Source organism: Oncorhynchus tshawytscha, linkage group LG09 (genome assembly GCF_018296145.1).
Source record: "Oncorhynchus tshawytscha isolate Ot180627B linkage group LG09, Otsh_v2.0, whole genome shotgun sequence".
Classification (NCBI taxonomy): Eukaryota; Metazoa; Chordata; class Actinopteri; order Salmoniformes; family Salmonidae; genus Oncorhynchus; species Oncorhynchus tshawytscha.
In genome coordinates this window covers 46,843,323-46,859,133 of record NC_056437.1, presented here as the reverse complement: position 1 = coordinate 46,859,133, position 15,811 = coordinate 46,843,323, and the positions used below count along the sequence as shown (strand labels likewise).

The 15,811-nt window shown below is 42.2% G+C and overlaps 1 protein-coding gene across 2 annotated transcripts; it reads left to right on the top strand.

The window, feature by feature from the left end:
* Positions 1-4,307: 4,307 nt before the first annotated feature.
* On the top strand, positions 4,308-6,805 carry foxr1 (forkhead box R1). Of its 2 annotated transcripts, none has more exons than XM_024434079.2 (6): positions 4,308-4,533; positions 4,650-4,751; positions 4,862-5,106; positions 5,287-5,555; positions 5,951-6,183; positions 6,529-6,805. In XM_024434079.2, exons 1-6 carry the CDS (start codon positions 4,413-4,415, stop codon positions 6,555-6,557), a joined length of 999 nt encoding a protein of 332 aa, XP_024289847.1. In that variant the 5' UTR covers positions 4,308-4,412; the 3' UTR covers positions 6,558-6,805. The 2 variants fall into 2 exon arrangements, with proteins under 2 accessions (XP_024289847.1, XP_024289846.1); XM_024434078.2 differs by having other exon boundaries at positions 4,647-4,751.
* Positions 6,806-15,811: the final 9,006 nt, after the last annotated feature.

Here is a 15,811-nt window from a genome sequence, read left to right as displayed (position 1 = left end):
AATCAAAATATATTTTAGATTTGAGATTCTTCAAAATGTACACCCTTTGCCTTGATGAAATCTTTGCACACTGTTGGCATTCTCTCAACCAGCTTCACCTGGAATGCATTTCCAAAAAACCTGAAGGAGTTCCCACATATGCTGAGCACTTGTTGGCTGCTTTTCCTTCACAATACGGTCCAACTCATCCCAAACCATCTCAATTGGGTTGAGGTAAGGTGATTGTGGAGGCCAGGTCATCTGATGCAGCACTCCATCACTCTCATTCTTGGCCAAATAGCTTTTACACAGCCTGGAGGTGTGTTGGGTCAGTATCCTGTTAAAAATCAAATGATAATCCCACTAAGCGCAAACTAGATGGGACGGCGTATCGCTGCAGAATGCTGTGGTAACCATGCTGGTTAAGTGTGCCTTGAATTCTAAATTCATCACTGACATTGTCACCAGCAAAGCACCGTCACACCTCCTCTTCCATGCTTCACGGTGGGAACCACACATGCAAAGATCATCCGTTCACCTACTCTGCGCCAAACAAAGACACGGCAGTTGGAACCAAAAATCTCCAATTTGGACTCATTAGAACAAAGGACAGATTTCCACAGGTCTAATGTCCATTGCTTGTGTTTCTTTGCCCAAGCAAGTGTCTTCTTCTTATTGGTGTCCTTAAGTAGTGGTGTCTTTGCAGCAATTCGACCATGAAGACCTAATTCATGCAGTCTCCTCTGAACAGTTGAGATGTGTCTGTTACTTAAACTCTGAAGCACCTATTTTGGCTGCAATTTCTGAGGCTGTTTACTCTAATGAACTTATCCTCTGCAGTAGAGGTAACTCTGGGTCTTCTTTTCCTGTCGCGGTCCTCATGAGAGCCAGTTTCATCATAGCGCTGGATGGTTTTTGCGACTGCACTTGAAGAAACATTCAAAGTTCTTGAATTGTTCTGTATTGACTGACCTTCATGTCTTAAAGTAATGATGGACTGTCATTTCTCTTATTCTCTTATTTGAGCTGTTCTTGGCATAATATGGAGTTGGTCTTTTACCAAATAGGGCTATCTTCTGTATACCACCCCTACCTTTTCACAATACAACTGATTGGCTCAAACACATTAAGAAGGAAAGAAATTCCACAAATTAACTTTTAACAAGGCAAACCTGTTAATTGAAATGCATTCCTGGTGACTATTTCATGAAGCTGACTGAGAGAATGCCAAGAGTGTGAAAAACTTTTGTCAAGGCAAAGTGGGGCTATATCAAATATAACACCACTTTCTTTGGTTACTACATGATTCCATATGTGTTATTTCATAGTTTTGATATCTTCACTGTTAATCTACAATGTAGAAAATAGTAAAATAAAGAAAAACCTTTGAAGGAGTCTGTCCAAACTTTTGACTGGTACTGTATGTTCCATATGGCCTCAGCAGAACTCAGGGCATTCATACTTCTTGCGCTTCGTGGAGCAGCGCAGAGCTGTTGATTAGAGCTGTTGTGAAGGAAAATGTCAAGAAAGTGAGTTTGTGTTTATACAGGACCTCCTGCCCCCACCTACTTTCAACCAGTCATGTCAAAAAAAATATGGAGGCGCATAGCAATTCAGTACAGTGCTCAATATGGCCTCTCCATGCCTCTGGAGGCACCGCAATTGCATCACACCCTCCATACAGAGCCTTTGAGCACATTTACGGATCAAGCATAAATGAGCTTTTAGCGGGGTGGCTCTCCCATAGACACAAATGCATTAGCAGCTGGGTCTGGTCTGCTTAGTTTATTGACTGTATATGAACCAGAAAAAAGGTGGGAGTGGGATGTCTCTCGTTTCCTCTTCCCACTCTACTTTAACCACAATGAAAGGAGAATTGTGGTTATAGAGATACCCAGCCTAAAACCCCAAAGATAAAGCATTGCAGATGTAGAAGCACAGTGGCTAGGAAACACTCCCTAGAAAGGCAGGAACCTAGGAAGAAACCTAGAGAGGAAACAGGCTCGAGGGGTGACCAGTCCTCTTCTGGCTGTGCCGGGTGGAGATTGTCCAGATCATCAGATCATTCTTCAAGATGTTCAAACGTTCATAGATGATAGTAACAGTTATAGCGGGTGAAACAGGTCACACCTCAGGAGTTAATGTCAATTGGCTTTTCATAGCCGAGCGCTCAGAGGTCGAGACAACAGGTGAGAGAGAGAGAAATAGGGAGACATAGAGAGAGCGAAATAGAGAAAGGGAGCGAGAGAGGAGGGGTCTGTGGCATCATGGTGTCTGTGACAGACTCAATGGGGCTTCCCATGCTATCTCCATGTTAAAGTACTACATTTTCTTCTTCTTTTGATGTTTGAAAAAGTGTCAAGTTAATATTGGTTACCACCACATGCAGTACTGGAGTTGAACCAAATCTTGTCATTCATTTATTGTGGCCACTAGATGGCAGCCATATAGCTTAAAGACATTTACAAACTAGGCAAACCAATTTGAAGAAGACAATGACCTGATCATTGGCTGATCACTCCCAACCCATAAGAATCCCCACCCAGTTGACTACCTTAAAATGGTGAATGCTCTCAATGGTAATGGTCATGCAAAAACGGTTTATTTCCATTTATTGATCTCTATACATCTCTGTGGGTAAAAGCCTGAAGCATCTGGTCGGGGATTCCACTTACCACCAAATATAGTGGTGAGAGGAAATCCAGTGACAGGCAGAGAAGACGGAGCATAATAAAACTGGGTTGGCATTCGGCATTTCTCATGGATCTTTTGGATCTCAAGACAGTTTTCTATTCTCAAAACTAGAATCTTTAACGAGATAGTTCACCTAAATTACAAAAAGACATTGGTTTCCTTACCACGTCAGCAGTTCTATTGACAAGGTATGACGGCAATACATTTTGGGGTTTATTTCCCCGGCACTGGTTTCCAAATGCTAACGATTTTGCATCTGTGGCACAAATCCCATTCAAGTTATGGTATCCATATTAGCATTTTTAGGTAGTTGATGCGCAAAAAAATGCTAATATCATAATCATAATATCATAACCATGACTTTCTTTTGTTTAAATATGCTTGATATTTATATATTTTTTGTGTTGAAGTGATCCTTGTATGAGCCATGTTCCAAATTCCACCAAGTGGGATATTTGCCTTTCACGCCAGCTACCCGGTTTTACTTCCCCGCCCCACCATTCCCTACAGTGGTGTCAGAAGCAGGATGGCGGTCGTCAGGCCTGGACGTGTAAGGGGGTTGAGAAGTTGAAGCACTGGCCATGCCTTCCCGTTGGAACGTGGCTCTTATACTTGCTATAAGAGCCATGTTACAATTTCCATCTATTAGCGCGATGCGTAGGGTCTTTGCCTTTCACACCAGCGACTCTCCACTTACCTGCTTTGCCATTAGCTACAGTATCAAGGAAGTTAATTGAGCATCTCTTTAGCAGTGATGACGGCACAGGAGGCTGCTGAGGGGAGGACAGCTCATAATAATGGCTGGAATGGAATGAATGGAATGGTATCAAACATATGGAAACCATGTGTTTGACGTGTTCGATATCATTCCATTTATTCTGTTCAAAATATTACTATGAGCCTGTCTTACCTAATTAAATCAAATCAAAATCAAATCAAATTTTATTTGTCACATACACATGGTTAGCAGATGTTAATGCGAGTGTAGCGAAATGCTTGTGCTTCTAGTTCCGACAATGCAGTAATAACCAACAAGTAATCTAACTAACAATTCCAAAACTACTGTCTTATACACACAAGTGTAAGGGGATAAAGAATATGTACATAAAGATATATGAATGAGTGATGGTACAGAGCGGCATAGGCAAGATACAGTAGATGGTATCGAGTACAGTATATACATATGAGATGAGTATGTAAACAAAGTGGCATAGTTAAAGTGGCTAGTGATACATGTATTACATAAAGATGCAGTAGATGATATAGAGTACAGTATATACGTATACATATGAGATAAATAATGTAGGGTATGTAAACATTATATTAGGTAGCATTGTTTAAAGTGGCTAGTGATATATTTTACATCATTTCCCACAAGCCGCCTGTGGATGACAGCTATTAGAAAACACAACTGTGGTAATACATTTTATAAAACATTTAAAGTTTTTCTTGATGACAATTAGGACGCATATCATATTTCCTAAATAAATGCAATCTTTTTTATGAGGCCTAACCAAATGTAATTTCAACATTTTATAGGAGAGAAAGACAGAACTGATCAAGGCACTAATGGCTAATTCTTCACACCTGGCATAAATGCTGTGGCAAGGGCCTTACCTATAATTGGAGATTTGAGTGAATTCAGTCAGAACTTATGATGAGTTTCAAGAGAGGGGTATTTTGGCGTGTGTGATATATTCAGAAGTGTTTTTTACGTTACTCATATCAACAGAACAAGAATGTCTCTACAATTCCAAACTCGAAGCAGGTTTCTTGAGCTCCATCTTTCAAACAGCCTTAACGACTGGGATATGGATGAAGAGATCAAGCTGACCACAACAACTGACCAATTTTACCAAGGTAAGAAAAACACCTGTGTGCAATTTACCCTCCGAAGGGGATTAATGACGACATGCTGCCCTGAAAAGTTGTGGTACAACACTTTATTTTTTTGTCTGTCTATTACTCATTAGCAGGAGACAAACGGAATGATCAGTATCTGGTTCAGTGGCAGTATGCAAGAATATCGAGAAGAAAGGACGACCTCCCTTTTCAAAACTATCCGAAATCAGTTGAGGGTAACATGCCTAACGGAGACGTTACTTAACTTTAGTCTTAGCCCCATTTTAAATGTTTCATGTATGTGTTTGGTGCTTCAATGTTAACTTAAAATGTACTTGCATTTCAGACTCTCCAATACAGCCAAATCTGTGGTTGATGGTCAACCCCAACCTAGCCTGCCCAATTAAGTATCCCAAAAAAGTAACAAAGCCATTGAGTCCCAAGGTGCCACTGAAACACCTGGCACCAGTACCCAAGCCCACAGTCACCCATGTCAAACCCAAGTCTATCCCAAATGTGCTTCCAGTTTCACCTACTGATGACACCTGCTTGGCCGACTCTCCACATGACGCGTCCTCCAGTGAGTACATGGTAGGTAAACTCTGATCAGGAGAGCGAACTTATAGTGAAAAAAGACATGTATTTAGTTCATGGTTTTCAAACGAGATTAAATCAGTGCAATATGTATAAGAATTTAGGAGCACATTGGACATATTGCACTCAACTGATCTCTTGCTTCAATAACTACATCTTGTGACATATTTTTCACAGCTTACAGATGAGGATGACGCCTCTTCGGTGGATGTCCCCGTTTGTCGGAAAGTCAAAACTGCCCGCAAGGCAAAGGCCCCTAAGGGTGGACCACGAAAGCTTAGTCTGGCCCAAAGCAAGCGCCTCCAGCGGGTCCTTCAAGACAGCAACAACCTGAAGAGCGGAGCCTGGCTGCGTCCCCCTGTCAACTACTGCATCTTAATTGCCATGGCTATTGGCAGCAGCCGCACTGGCAGCCTCAATGTCCAGCAGATCTATAACTTCACAAGGTAAGAACTACTGACCACAGAAGCATCACGTGTTTTTGAACTGATAGGTGGAGATTACCAGACCAGTAACACAATGCAGTTACTATTTTGTTGAAGCTGGAGAAACTATACTGAATCCCAAATCGACCCTTAAGTACTTGTGGAGAGCTGAGAGGATTTGACAGATGTACAGTAAGAATGTAATGGAGCCACCTTGTCATCTGATAGCCTAAGGGTGGAAGTTTCACCATGTTGCTTATATCAAGAACCTCTCAGTGCTTCAAGTGCATACAGAAGAGTTTAGGGATTTATTTGTTATTGTTTCCATCTGTCATTGTTGTGACACCTTGAGATCTCAGTCCTTGAAAGTGTAATGGAGGATGATTGTGTGTGATTCTCACGGCTCCCTCTCCCAGAGAGCACTTCCCATTCTTCCAGACAGCCCCTGACGGCTGGAAGAACACTATCCGCCACAACCTGTGTTTCAGCAACAGCTTTCGTAAGACCCCCCAGCAGGTGTGCAGCGAGGGGAAGAGGAAGTCCTGTCTGTGGCACCTGACTCTAGAAGGACGCAGGAGGCTGAGGGATGAAATCCACACTCTTACCGGGGACTCGTACAAAGTGTTGAAGAGAAGCATGAATAATCCTGGTGAGTTTCAGGGGGGCATAGTCATAGAATTACACACAGAATTGAATTAAATTATAGATCCTCCATGTGCAGAGCTGTCTTATTAGGGGGTGACCGAGGACATTGTTTTCTTGCTATTTACATACGTAGGGCTGTGTTTGATTAATATTGGATGTCGATGACCCAATGATGTCCGCCATTGTGCATACCAGTATTTTTTTATATACTAATGTATGGGCCAGGCTTTCAAATGAGGCTAAGGAAGTGGTTGGACAACAGGAGGGTTTTCATACTGAGCTGGAAATACTGTCAGTTACATTGGTGTGGCAACCTGTACATAAATGTTTTTTTCTTCTTATTTGACAGATATGATTCAGACTTTGTTTGCGCTATGATCTGTGCCTTAGAGGTTACCCCAAACTGAGGTGGGACCTTGGGACAATGGCTGTGATGCAAGGGGCATCGATAATGGATAAGTGAACAGCAGCACTTCAATTATGCTTTCCTTAGACTGTATATTTTTTGGCTATGCTATGGATTTTGGGGGTGTGCTAATGTTTCAGACGTGTATGAATTTATCACTAAATGTACTTTTGGATTTGTTCTGAAAATAAAAATGCATCAAATAACTTTTGGCACATGACACCACTTGTTTATCTACTATCATCTCAGTTGGCTGATAAATATTAATAATACATCTAAAAATGGTTTTGCATCCGTAAAGATGAATAGTAAAAAACAAACAAATCTACAATAGATGGGTTGGTTGTTTAGCAACGCAATCTACATGTGCACAACTATGGGACAAAACGGATGGGGTTTGCTTTGATTGTTGCTTGTTAGCATTGACATGAAACCAGCTGAAATTAAGCATTTACCATTCCCCAAATGGTAGCTTCATGTCATTGTTGGTAGCTATCTAGCCATCTGCTTGATTTGGAGGCTCTGTGCAGAGGGTGTGATGCGGAGTCTCCAGAGCAGGGGTAAGCAACCCTGGTCCTGGAGTGCTGCAGGCACTTCATGTCTTTTGATTTAACCAACCTGGGAGACCAGGTGTGTTGACTTTGTCCAATCACTGAACTGCTTAATTACCTCAGTCATGTGTGGTGTCTAGTTGGAAGACTAATCCTGCAGTACCTGCAGCACTCAAGGAACAGAGTTGCCTGCTGCAGAGGCCAAATGGAGCTCTGTACTGCATTGCATGACTCCTCCCAAATGTAACAATGTGGAGGGCTCCATGTAGCTCCACATGTGACATGATTGGTTGACAGTAGGTGGGGTGGTGGTACATCCTGTATAAACTACTTGACAACAAATATGGAGAACTTTGACGAATGGCTTTACCTGGAATGCTTTTCCAACAGTCTTGAAGGAGTTCCCAAATACAGAGAGAGCGTGGCATGCACTCATGTTGTGACAACTTTTTACCAGTTGTAGGTATGCTATTTAGATTGTCATTATCGAGACATTTATTTCCAAACCTTTTTCCATAAAACATATGAATACTCGAACTGATATACATCAAGAAATAATGGAAACAAAGCACTGGAAAACGGCTTTGGGCGCACTAGAGCGTATTACATAAATCTGTTCGGAGGTGGTTTAAACTGCATTCTAATGTTGACTGCTTAAAGAAAATGGTATCAGACAAAGTGCTTTATGCATGCTCAGTTCTAGGGTCTCGGGGGCTGCCTGAGTAGAAATGTTAAATGGAAGATATGGAACTCCCTGGCATGGTTCTTTTTATGGGGGAAAAGTCCTCAAACTGAAGGCTAAATGTGGAGAATTATACATTTGGCTCAGGTCATCAAGTAGCCTAATGTACAGTGGGGGGAAAAGTATTTAGTCAGCCACCAATTGTGCAAGTTCTCCCACTTAAGATGAGAGGCCTCTAATTTTCATCATAGGTACAACAGACAAAATGAGAAAAAATCCAGAAAATCACATTGTAGGATTTGATGTATTTATTTGCAAATTATGGTGGAAAATTAGTTTAAAAAAGAAAATTAGGACCTTTTGTTAAGCATAAGACAAACTTAAAAATGGCCCATTTGCAGCCTAACAGCACAATTGCCAGAAAAGTCTGTTTCATGCTCAGATCTTCTGTCCAACTTTCATCACTCAAACTCTCCTGATTTATCTATGCACATGTGCAAAGGGTATTTTTACAATTATACACCTGGTTCAAGCTCTGTGCTGAATGGCTGAGGTATATCAGACCATATACCATGGGTATGACAACTTTTTACTGTTCTAATTACGTTGGTAACCAGTTTAATAGCAGTAAGGCACCCCGGGGGTTTGTGGTATATGGCCAATTACCTTTTCTCTTGTCATATTCATTAGCTTGCAATTATTATTTTGAACTTGTAACAGCGTTAGATTATGATTCCTCAATTGGCTTGATAACGTTATGGAAAAAGGGGTTAATGTATAGATATGGCAACTTTTCTCTCGCTGTGAAAATAAGTTGGTCAGGTTGAGTGGTCTAACGGCTACACGTTTTTTTTTCCTGACCTGGCAACCCTCGTCACACTGAAGTGTGAGCATTGTTTTCATGACGTTGTCAGCTGACCCATCTATAACATGGGCAACCTTTTTATTTTGACGTTCAATGACAACCTGAACCAGAAATGATCCACAAAGGTCGATGACATTTTCAAAATAAGGTCCATGCTAGCATCTTGTGTACTCCATTGTACAAGAATGGCAGGGATTCAATCCGATCGCGCTCATAGACAATGTGGTTTCAAAAGGCAATGTTACCGCGTTCGCAGAAATCGCATTCAAGGTAAACACTGAAGATGTCGGCTCAATTGGAAATCGCCTTTTAAATGTGAAGCTCTCTATAGGACGTTTCGGATTGAATCCCGGCCAATGTTTTTGCCACTTAAATGTTTCCAAATAATGAACTGGACTACAGCCACACTCCTGTTTCTCTCACAGATGTAGTGCAATGTGGGGAGCGGCATTAGCCGCCAGTTGGAGCTGGGACTTAGAAGTACAGCAGTACTGGTACACTTTTTCCTCCACAGGGCAAATGCTTTGTTTCAGAGCGGGTAGTAACCCCTGAACCCAACGATTAAGGCTGAGGATGAAACACAGGTGTGTCAGAATGTCAGACCTGGTGTCTCGACAAGTGGCCCAGGGTCACTGCTCGGGGATGGTTCACGAAGATCCACTGAGGTCTCTGACCACCCTACCTACACATTCTCCTCTCTGAGATCTGGTGAGTGTTCTCTGGGTAGTGGTGGTTGCACCTGCAGTCCTTTATATCCCCTGGGCTTATGCGGACGTGAACACAGCCACACGGAGCCAAAATGGCTTCCTGTACAAGTCTGCGATAGAGGTGCCATAGGACTGCTGCTATTGTTTCCCATCCCACACATGCCATTACTGAGGGTGCAAGTGGCTGTCCCGGGCCTGCGCTCCTCTGGAAGTGTCTGTAGTAATGTCCCTGGGCCTCGTAAACCACACAGTGCCATACTGTCCTCGCACAGCTGGATCCCATGGAGAGCCCTCAGCATCTCTGTACACAAGGAGAGATAGAAGGGAACAGGAAAGGGCAAAACAATAACTGTATCTTTGTCAGATTGAGACAACTGAAGTACTATACAGAGACGTTTTTGAACAGAAGAGAAGGATTGATTGTTTTCAGTGCTTTTTTTTCTTCCGCTTTGCATTCTTTGAGGTCTAGGTTCCAATTTGTTTAACTTCACATGTAAAGTCACATTGTCAAGCTGGTGTGAAATCTTATATACTGAATAACAAAAAGCCTTATAAATAGGGAGCTATGTGCAGTCTCAGCCAGGCTGGTTTGTAATGAGTTACTAAGGGGCCTAACTTTCACTTATGTTGTATTTTCACTTAGTCTCCCATTGACAATCCAATGAGCAGCCACACTATAACAATCTTTTAAAAGGTCATTTACGATTGAGCAGCTTTTACCATGAAAATGACTTTAAAAGATGCATTGTCGGCGGTATAGTGCGCTATTCCATAACGCCCCTTGGATTGACATTTTGTGATTTGCTCCTAAGAGGGCTGCTAAGCAGGGAGAGCAGATATGACCCCTCACCTTTGACCCCAGAGTGTGTTGCTGCACCCAGGCAAACTCCAACCCCACAATGAACACGCTAGCAGTAGACCAGACAGCAGGACCCACCTATATTTTCCATGCTCAGCCCTACCCCAGAGAGAGGAAAATGTGATGTAAATGGTCTGGTAATAAACTTCCCTGATTAACACTTGACATTGATGTGACATGTACATCACTATTGATGTTGCATTGCTGCATAGATGTTAAATGTCATTAGACAATGGGTGGGTCTAATCCAGAATGCCGATTTGGTTAAAACCGCATTCCAGACCAACAGGCAGCGTTTCTAAGCCAGTCGAAATCATGAATCAGCTGGCATCATTTTTATGGATATATACAAAGAAATTTCAATTGAAAAAAGGTACTCTGCAGTCTTTCCAGCTTCAGTTTGAAGTGATTGTGTTAGCTGTCTTGTTGGCTAGCTCCTGTGAACAACCATGTCCTGACGAGTGAACACATTTTCTATGCCAGGCAAATTTGCACCTTATTAGCTCATTGTTATGGATGTATCCAAATGTCACTAAACAGCTTTAACAAATTAAATGCGGCTACTTTGCTGTTATTCTGGCTGCACTGTTTGACGTGGCTAAGTTAGCTAGCTAGAAAACAAGGGATAAGTACGCAATGGAACATTTAGAACGAATGACTAAGTCGTGTCCATAGATACAGAACAAAAAGACTGAATGACTGGGTAATGTCTCTGGCAACCAAACCGATAGAATGACCAGCCAGCTTGGGTAGCAACCCTAGATTTGTGTTGGGACTATCTTGTTAAGGATGAAATAGTATGAATACATTAATCAAAATAACGTTTTTAATTTAAAAAGGTGAATCATTATTTGAATATGTTGTTCTGAACAACCCAGTTGCATGAACAACCCAGGTCTTACCTTGTGGCATGAACAACCCAGGTCTTACCTTGTGGCATGAACAACCCAGGTTTTACCTTGTGGCATGCCAATGCGTAGCCCTTGGTATCCAGCAGGCCTCCTATCTGGGTGAGGTTACAGTTGCGCTAGTGGTAGTACTCATTCATGGTGCTCTCCAGCAGGTAGGCGTAGTTGGAGTTGAGCACCCGGTTGAAGCCTTCCTCCGTGCTCTTCACAAACACACTGGGTTACTTGGTGTGAATGAAGTTCCACATGCGCTGGTAGGTTTGGTACCGCGAGTTCTGTGGGCAAGCAAGTGAGAAGAAGAGAAGGCTGCAACAAATCTGTAGGCTAACCCAGCGGACAAAATTGGTTGAAACAACGTATGAGATAGCGAGCATTATGATCTCTCTCTACCTGAAAGAAGGCCATGGTTGAGCCTCCCTGCATGGTGCCATACTCTGTTGGTCTGGTCTGCCAGGTCGTGCGCTGACTCAATGGGAGCCTCCATCCTCTGGACAGTGAGGAAGGTGGCCAGGTTGGCCGTGTAGGAGGACACTATGATCAGTGTGAAAAACCACCTGCAGCAGTTAGGAACAGCACAGCTGTTCTTAGTACACAGAAAGGCTCCCCGTTAAGCGCAAGCCCCATTTGAATATTGAGGTGTGAATCCTGTTTATCGTGAGACAGTCAAATTGGTTCATACAGCGTGGTAAGCATGGAGTGCATCAATACCCGTGTGTCTCAATGTTAGAGTGAGTTAATGAATGGCCAATGGTTATCTTTGTGTTGGAAAATGGCCAACGTATGCGTGCCTATGGGTCAATGCAGTCCCTATATAGGGGATTGTTGTGTAGTCTACTCACCAGACAGCGCTGAGGCAGCATGTGGACAGGGCATGGCTGAGCCTTGTTGCTTGAACCCCCCTACAGGGGACCACAGACTGTTCCCCAGAGTGTACTGGTTCAGAACCAGCTTAGAGCACCCCCGCAGGCATGGCTCAGTACTGAACCACTCATACAGCCAGGAGAATAAAATTAAAGCGTACAGCTAGGGTTGTGTTGAATAGGAACACAACAGAAGTCAAATATTTGAAAATGGGGGAGGAAAGCTACAATCTGATCTTAACCAATTAGTATGCTCCTTTTAATATGACGTTTTCAAAATAATTTCCTCCAGTTTGTGCCTACCCAAACAGGTCACCCCAAAAATTATATAGAGTGGAAATTAGACTGCAGCTTCAGAATAGAATACCTGTTACAGTTCACAGCACTGCCAGTAGGTGACTGTGTCAATCTGCACATTTACCTGGCCACTAGGAAGAGCACACAGCTGACGATCAGATAGGCCATACGCCTGGAGAGAAGGGGTCTAAGAAGGACCAGTAGCCTGGTCGACAGGTCTAAAGAAGCCAGAGCATAAATCATTTAGCCTGGACTCTACCTACTTAAAAAATGTTTAAATCACTTCGCCCATCTATTGGTTTGAAGACAGACTGATAAGCAGAGTGAAAAATAGTGTTCATTCTGGATCCACCAGGCTATAAAGAATTACCATGGAGATTCAATTGTTTCCAGGAAAGTGCTATTCACTCATTGATATGGTTGATAAGAAACAATGGATTTGGGTACACTCACCATGTTTGAGTGCCTAACCTCTATCAAAGACACTCAATTACCTTGATCAACTACAGTATATCAATGAAGTTTAGATTTCTTAAATTTCCAAGATGGTTGAAAATGAATTTCTATATCTGATGTGCATGTATCTATAATAAACATATTGTGTTGTCTGGTTTCACCAAAGAACTGTGCAGTCATATTTGGCATCTTTCATTGACTCACTAGACAGATTACAGTAGAGAAATTGCCCATATGCACATATCTAGGATCAGCTTGGCATCCCCAATCCTAAACCGTTAACATTATGGAGAAGAATGTAAAACTGACCTAAGCTCTTCATCCAATCTACTCATGGACTAAAGTCGGTGACCATTGTTTGACCAGTTCTCTATGCATGTGTGCGTGCTTGTGTCTCACCACATGTGCTGTGTACATGATGCTGATGCCCAGGGTTATGAAGGGTTTGGAGAAGTCAATGACCTTCTCTCTCTCTCTCTCTGAGAATGTGTGTCCCGCTACAGCCAGGTCAGCTTTCTGGAAGAGATTAGTTAGCCTACTGCAAATATGGCAAACTGGTCCTGTGATGCTCAGTTGGTAGAGCATGGCACATGCAATGACAGGATTGTGGGTTCGATTCCTGCTGGGGCCATCCATACAAAAAAAGAAATAAGTATGGACTACTGTTGCTTTTGATAAAAGTGTCTGCTGAATGTGTGTAGGTTATTAAAAATCCAGTGTAGTGGACCTTGAGGCTCGGATGACCCGTGGTTTAAAAGGTATATATTGCAAAACATCTCTGACATCAAGATCTTATGAAACAATCCATTTATGCATTTCATTTGAGATAAGGTCAAAGTTTCCTAGGCTCGTCCTTATATGGGAAATCTGCTGTTGCTACATCCATTTTTAGAATTATAAAATGTACCCTTTGATAGTTGAAGAATATAACTTATAAATGCCTCATGAGCTTAGTTCAACTGTCGTACCTGATCAGAACCCAAAATATAAGCTTGTTTTACTTCAATGTTTGTAAACAAAGTAAATGTAAAAAAACAACACTAGTCTACAGCCTCATAACATGGTTGAAACTATCATTTTCATATCATGGATGGTCAGTCATTGCATCCATAGCTCTGTCTACACATTTGAGACTGGTTCGATTTCTCCTGCCCCATTCCTCAGATTTGTACAGAAACAAAGGCGGGGATATGGGGCTGGGTAGCCTAGTGGTTAGTTCCGTATTTTATCGAACGGGTGGCATCCATAAGTCTAAATATAGCTGTTACATTGCACAACCTTCAATGTTATGTAATAATTATGTAAAATTCTGGCAAATTAATTATGGTTGTTGTTAGGAAGAAATGGTCTTCAAACAGTTCGCAACAAGCCAGGCGGCCCAAACTGCTGCATATACCCTGACTCTGCTTGCACAGAACGCAAGAAACGTGACAATTTCCCTAGTTAATATTGCCTGCTAACATGAATTTCTTTTAATTAAATATGCAGTTTAAAAAATATATACTTGTGTGTTGATTTTAAGAAAGGCATTAATGTTAATGATTAGGTAGATTGGTGCAACGACAGTGCTTTTTTGCGAATGCGCTTGTTAAATCATCACCCATTTCACAAAGTAGGCTGTGTTTCAATTATTAATTAATAGGCAACACATCGATTATCTGCAATGCAGGACAAGCTAGATAAACTAGTAATATCATTAACCATGTGTAGTTAACTAGTGATTATGTTAAGATGGATTGTTTTTTATAAGATAAGTTTAATGCAAGCTAGCAACTTACCTTGGCTCCTTGCTGTATTCGCGTAACAGGTGGTCAGCCTGCCACAGAGTCTCCTCGTGGAGAGCAATGTAATCGGCGTCCAAAAATTCAGATTACCGACTGTTATGAAAACTTGAAAATCGGCCCTAATTAAATCGTCCATGCCGATTAATTGGTTGACCTCTACTTGAGACGTCGTAAGACATATAAATTAAGACATCTCAGAGAGTCTATAGACACGTGTTGGAAATACCAATGTCTTGAGGCATTTGTTGTTTTCGTGTTTTATTAGTTATTAAAGGGGAACTGCACCCGCTGATTTGGCCTCGTTTTTTGGCTCGCTCCTCAAGAAATGCTGGTGGCCATGACAGAAGCCAAACTTGAGTTGGCTTGGAGGTGTGGTTTGATGTGGGTGTTTCTTAGGTGTGTCCATGCCACCACAAAGACACACCCATCTGTTAGAACTTTGCCTGCAGCTGTTTCCCTCCACTCAATCACAACAAATAAATCTCTAGCAGGTTGAGCTCAGTAACTACAGGCAGATGTATGGTGAGACGCCAGAAGCTTTTATTTATTTATTTATTCAGGGGAAACCCATTGAGACCAGGGTCTCATTCATAACTGTGTCCTGATGAAGACAGCTTGGCTGTTGGTTATAAAATTATTGCGTTTGAGCTACTAGAGTGTGCGGCTCTCCTTTTTTCTTTGCGTTCTTAGGAAACTATGCAGTATTTAGTTATTTTATGTATTATTTCTTACACTGTTACCCCAGGAGATCTTAAGTCTTATTACATACAGTCGGAAGAAACTATTGGATATAAGAGCAACATCAACTTACCAACATTATGACCAGGAATACGACTTTCCCGAAGTGGATCCTCTGTTTGGTCCACCACCCAGGACAATGGATCGGATCCTAGCAGGCAACCCAAAACAACGGTGCCGCAGAAGGGGCAGACAGAGCGGTCTTCTGGTCAGGCTCCGTAGACGGGCACATCGCCCACTGCTCCAGAGTACCCTAATTGCCAATGTCCAGTCTCTTGACAACAAGGTAGACATAATCCGAGCAAGGGTTGCCTTCCAGGGAGACAAACTGGAAACCACATATCCCAAGGCTGCATTTATTGTAGCTGGGGATTATAAAAGCTAATCAGAAAACAAGGCTCCCTAAATGTCATCAAGATATCAAATGCGCGAACCAGGCTGGCAAAATCGTGGATCATTGTTACTCTAACTTCCGAGATGCAGAAAAAGCCCTCCCTCGCCCTCCTTTCAACAAATCTG

Excerpts from the sequence above, each read along its gene's own strand:
- foxr1 (XM_024434078.2), top strand. The coding sequence starts at position 4,413 with ATGTCTCTACAATTCCAAACTCGAAGCAGGTTTCTTGAGCTCCATCTT. Across the intron at positions 4,534-4,646 it reads AACTGACCAATTTTACCAAG|CAGGAGACAAACGGAATGAT; the intron begins GTAAGAAAAACA and ends ATTACTCATTAG. Across the intron at positions 4,752-4,861 it reads CTATCCGAAATCAGTTGAGG|ACTCTCCAATACAGCCAAAT; the intron begins GTAACATGCCTA and ends CTTGCATTTCAG.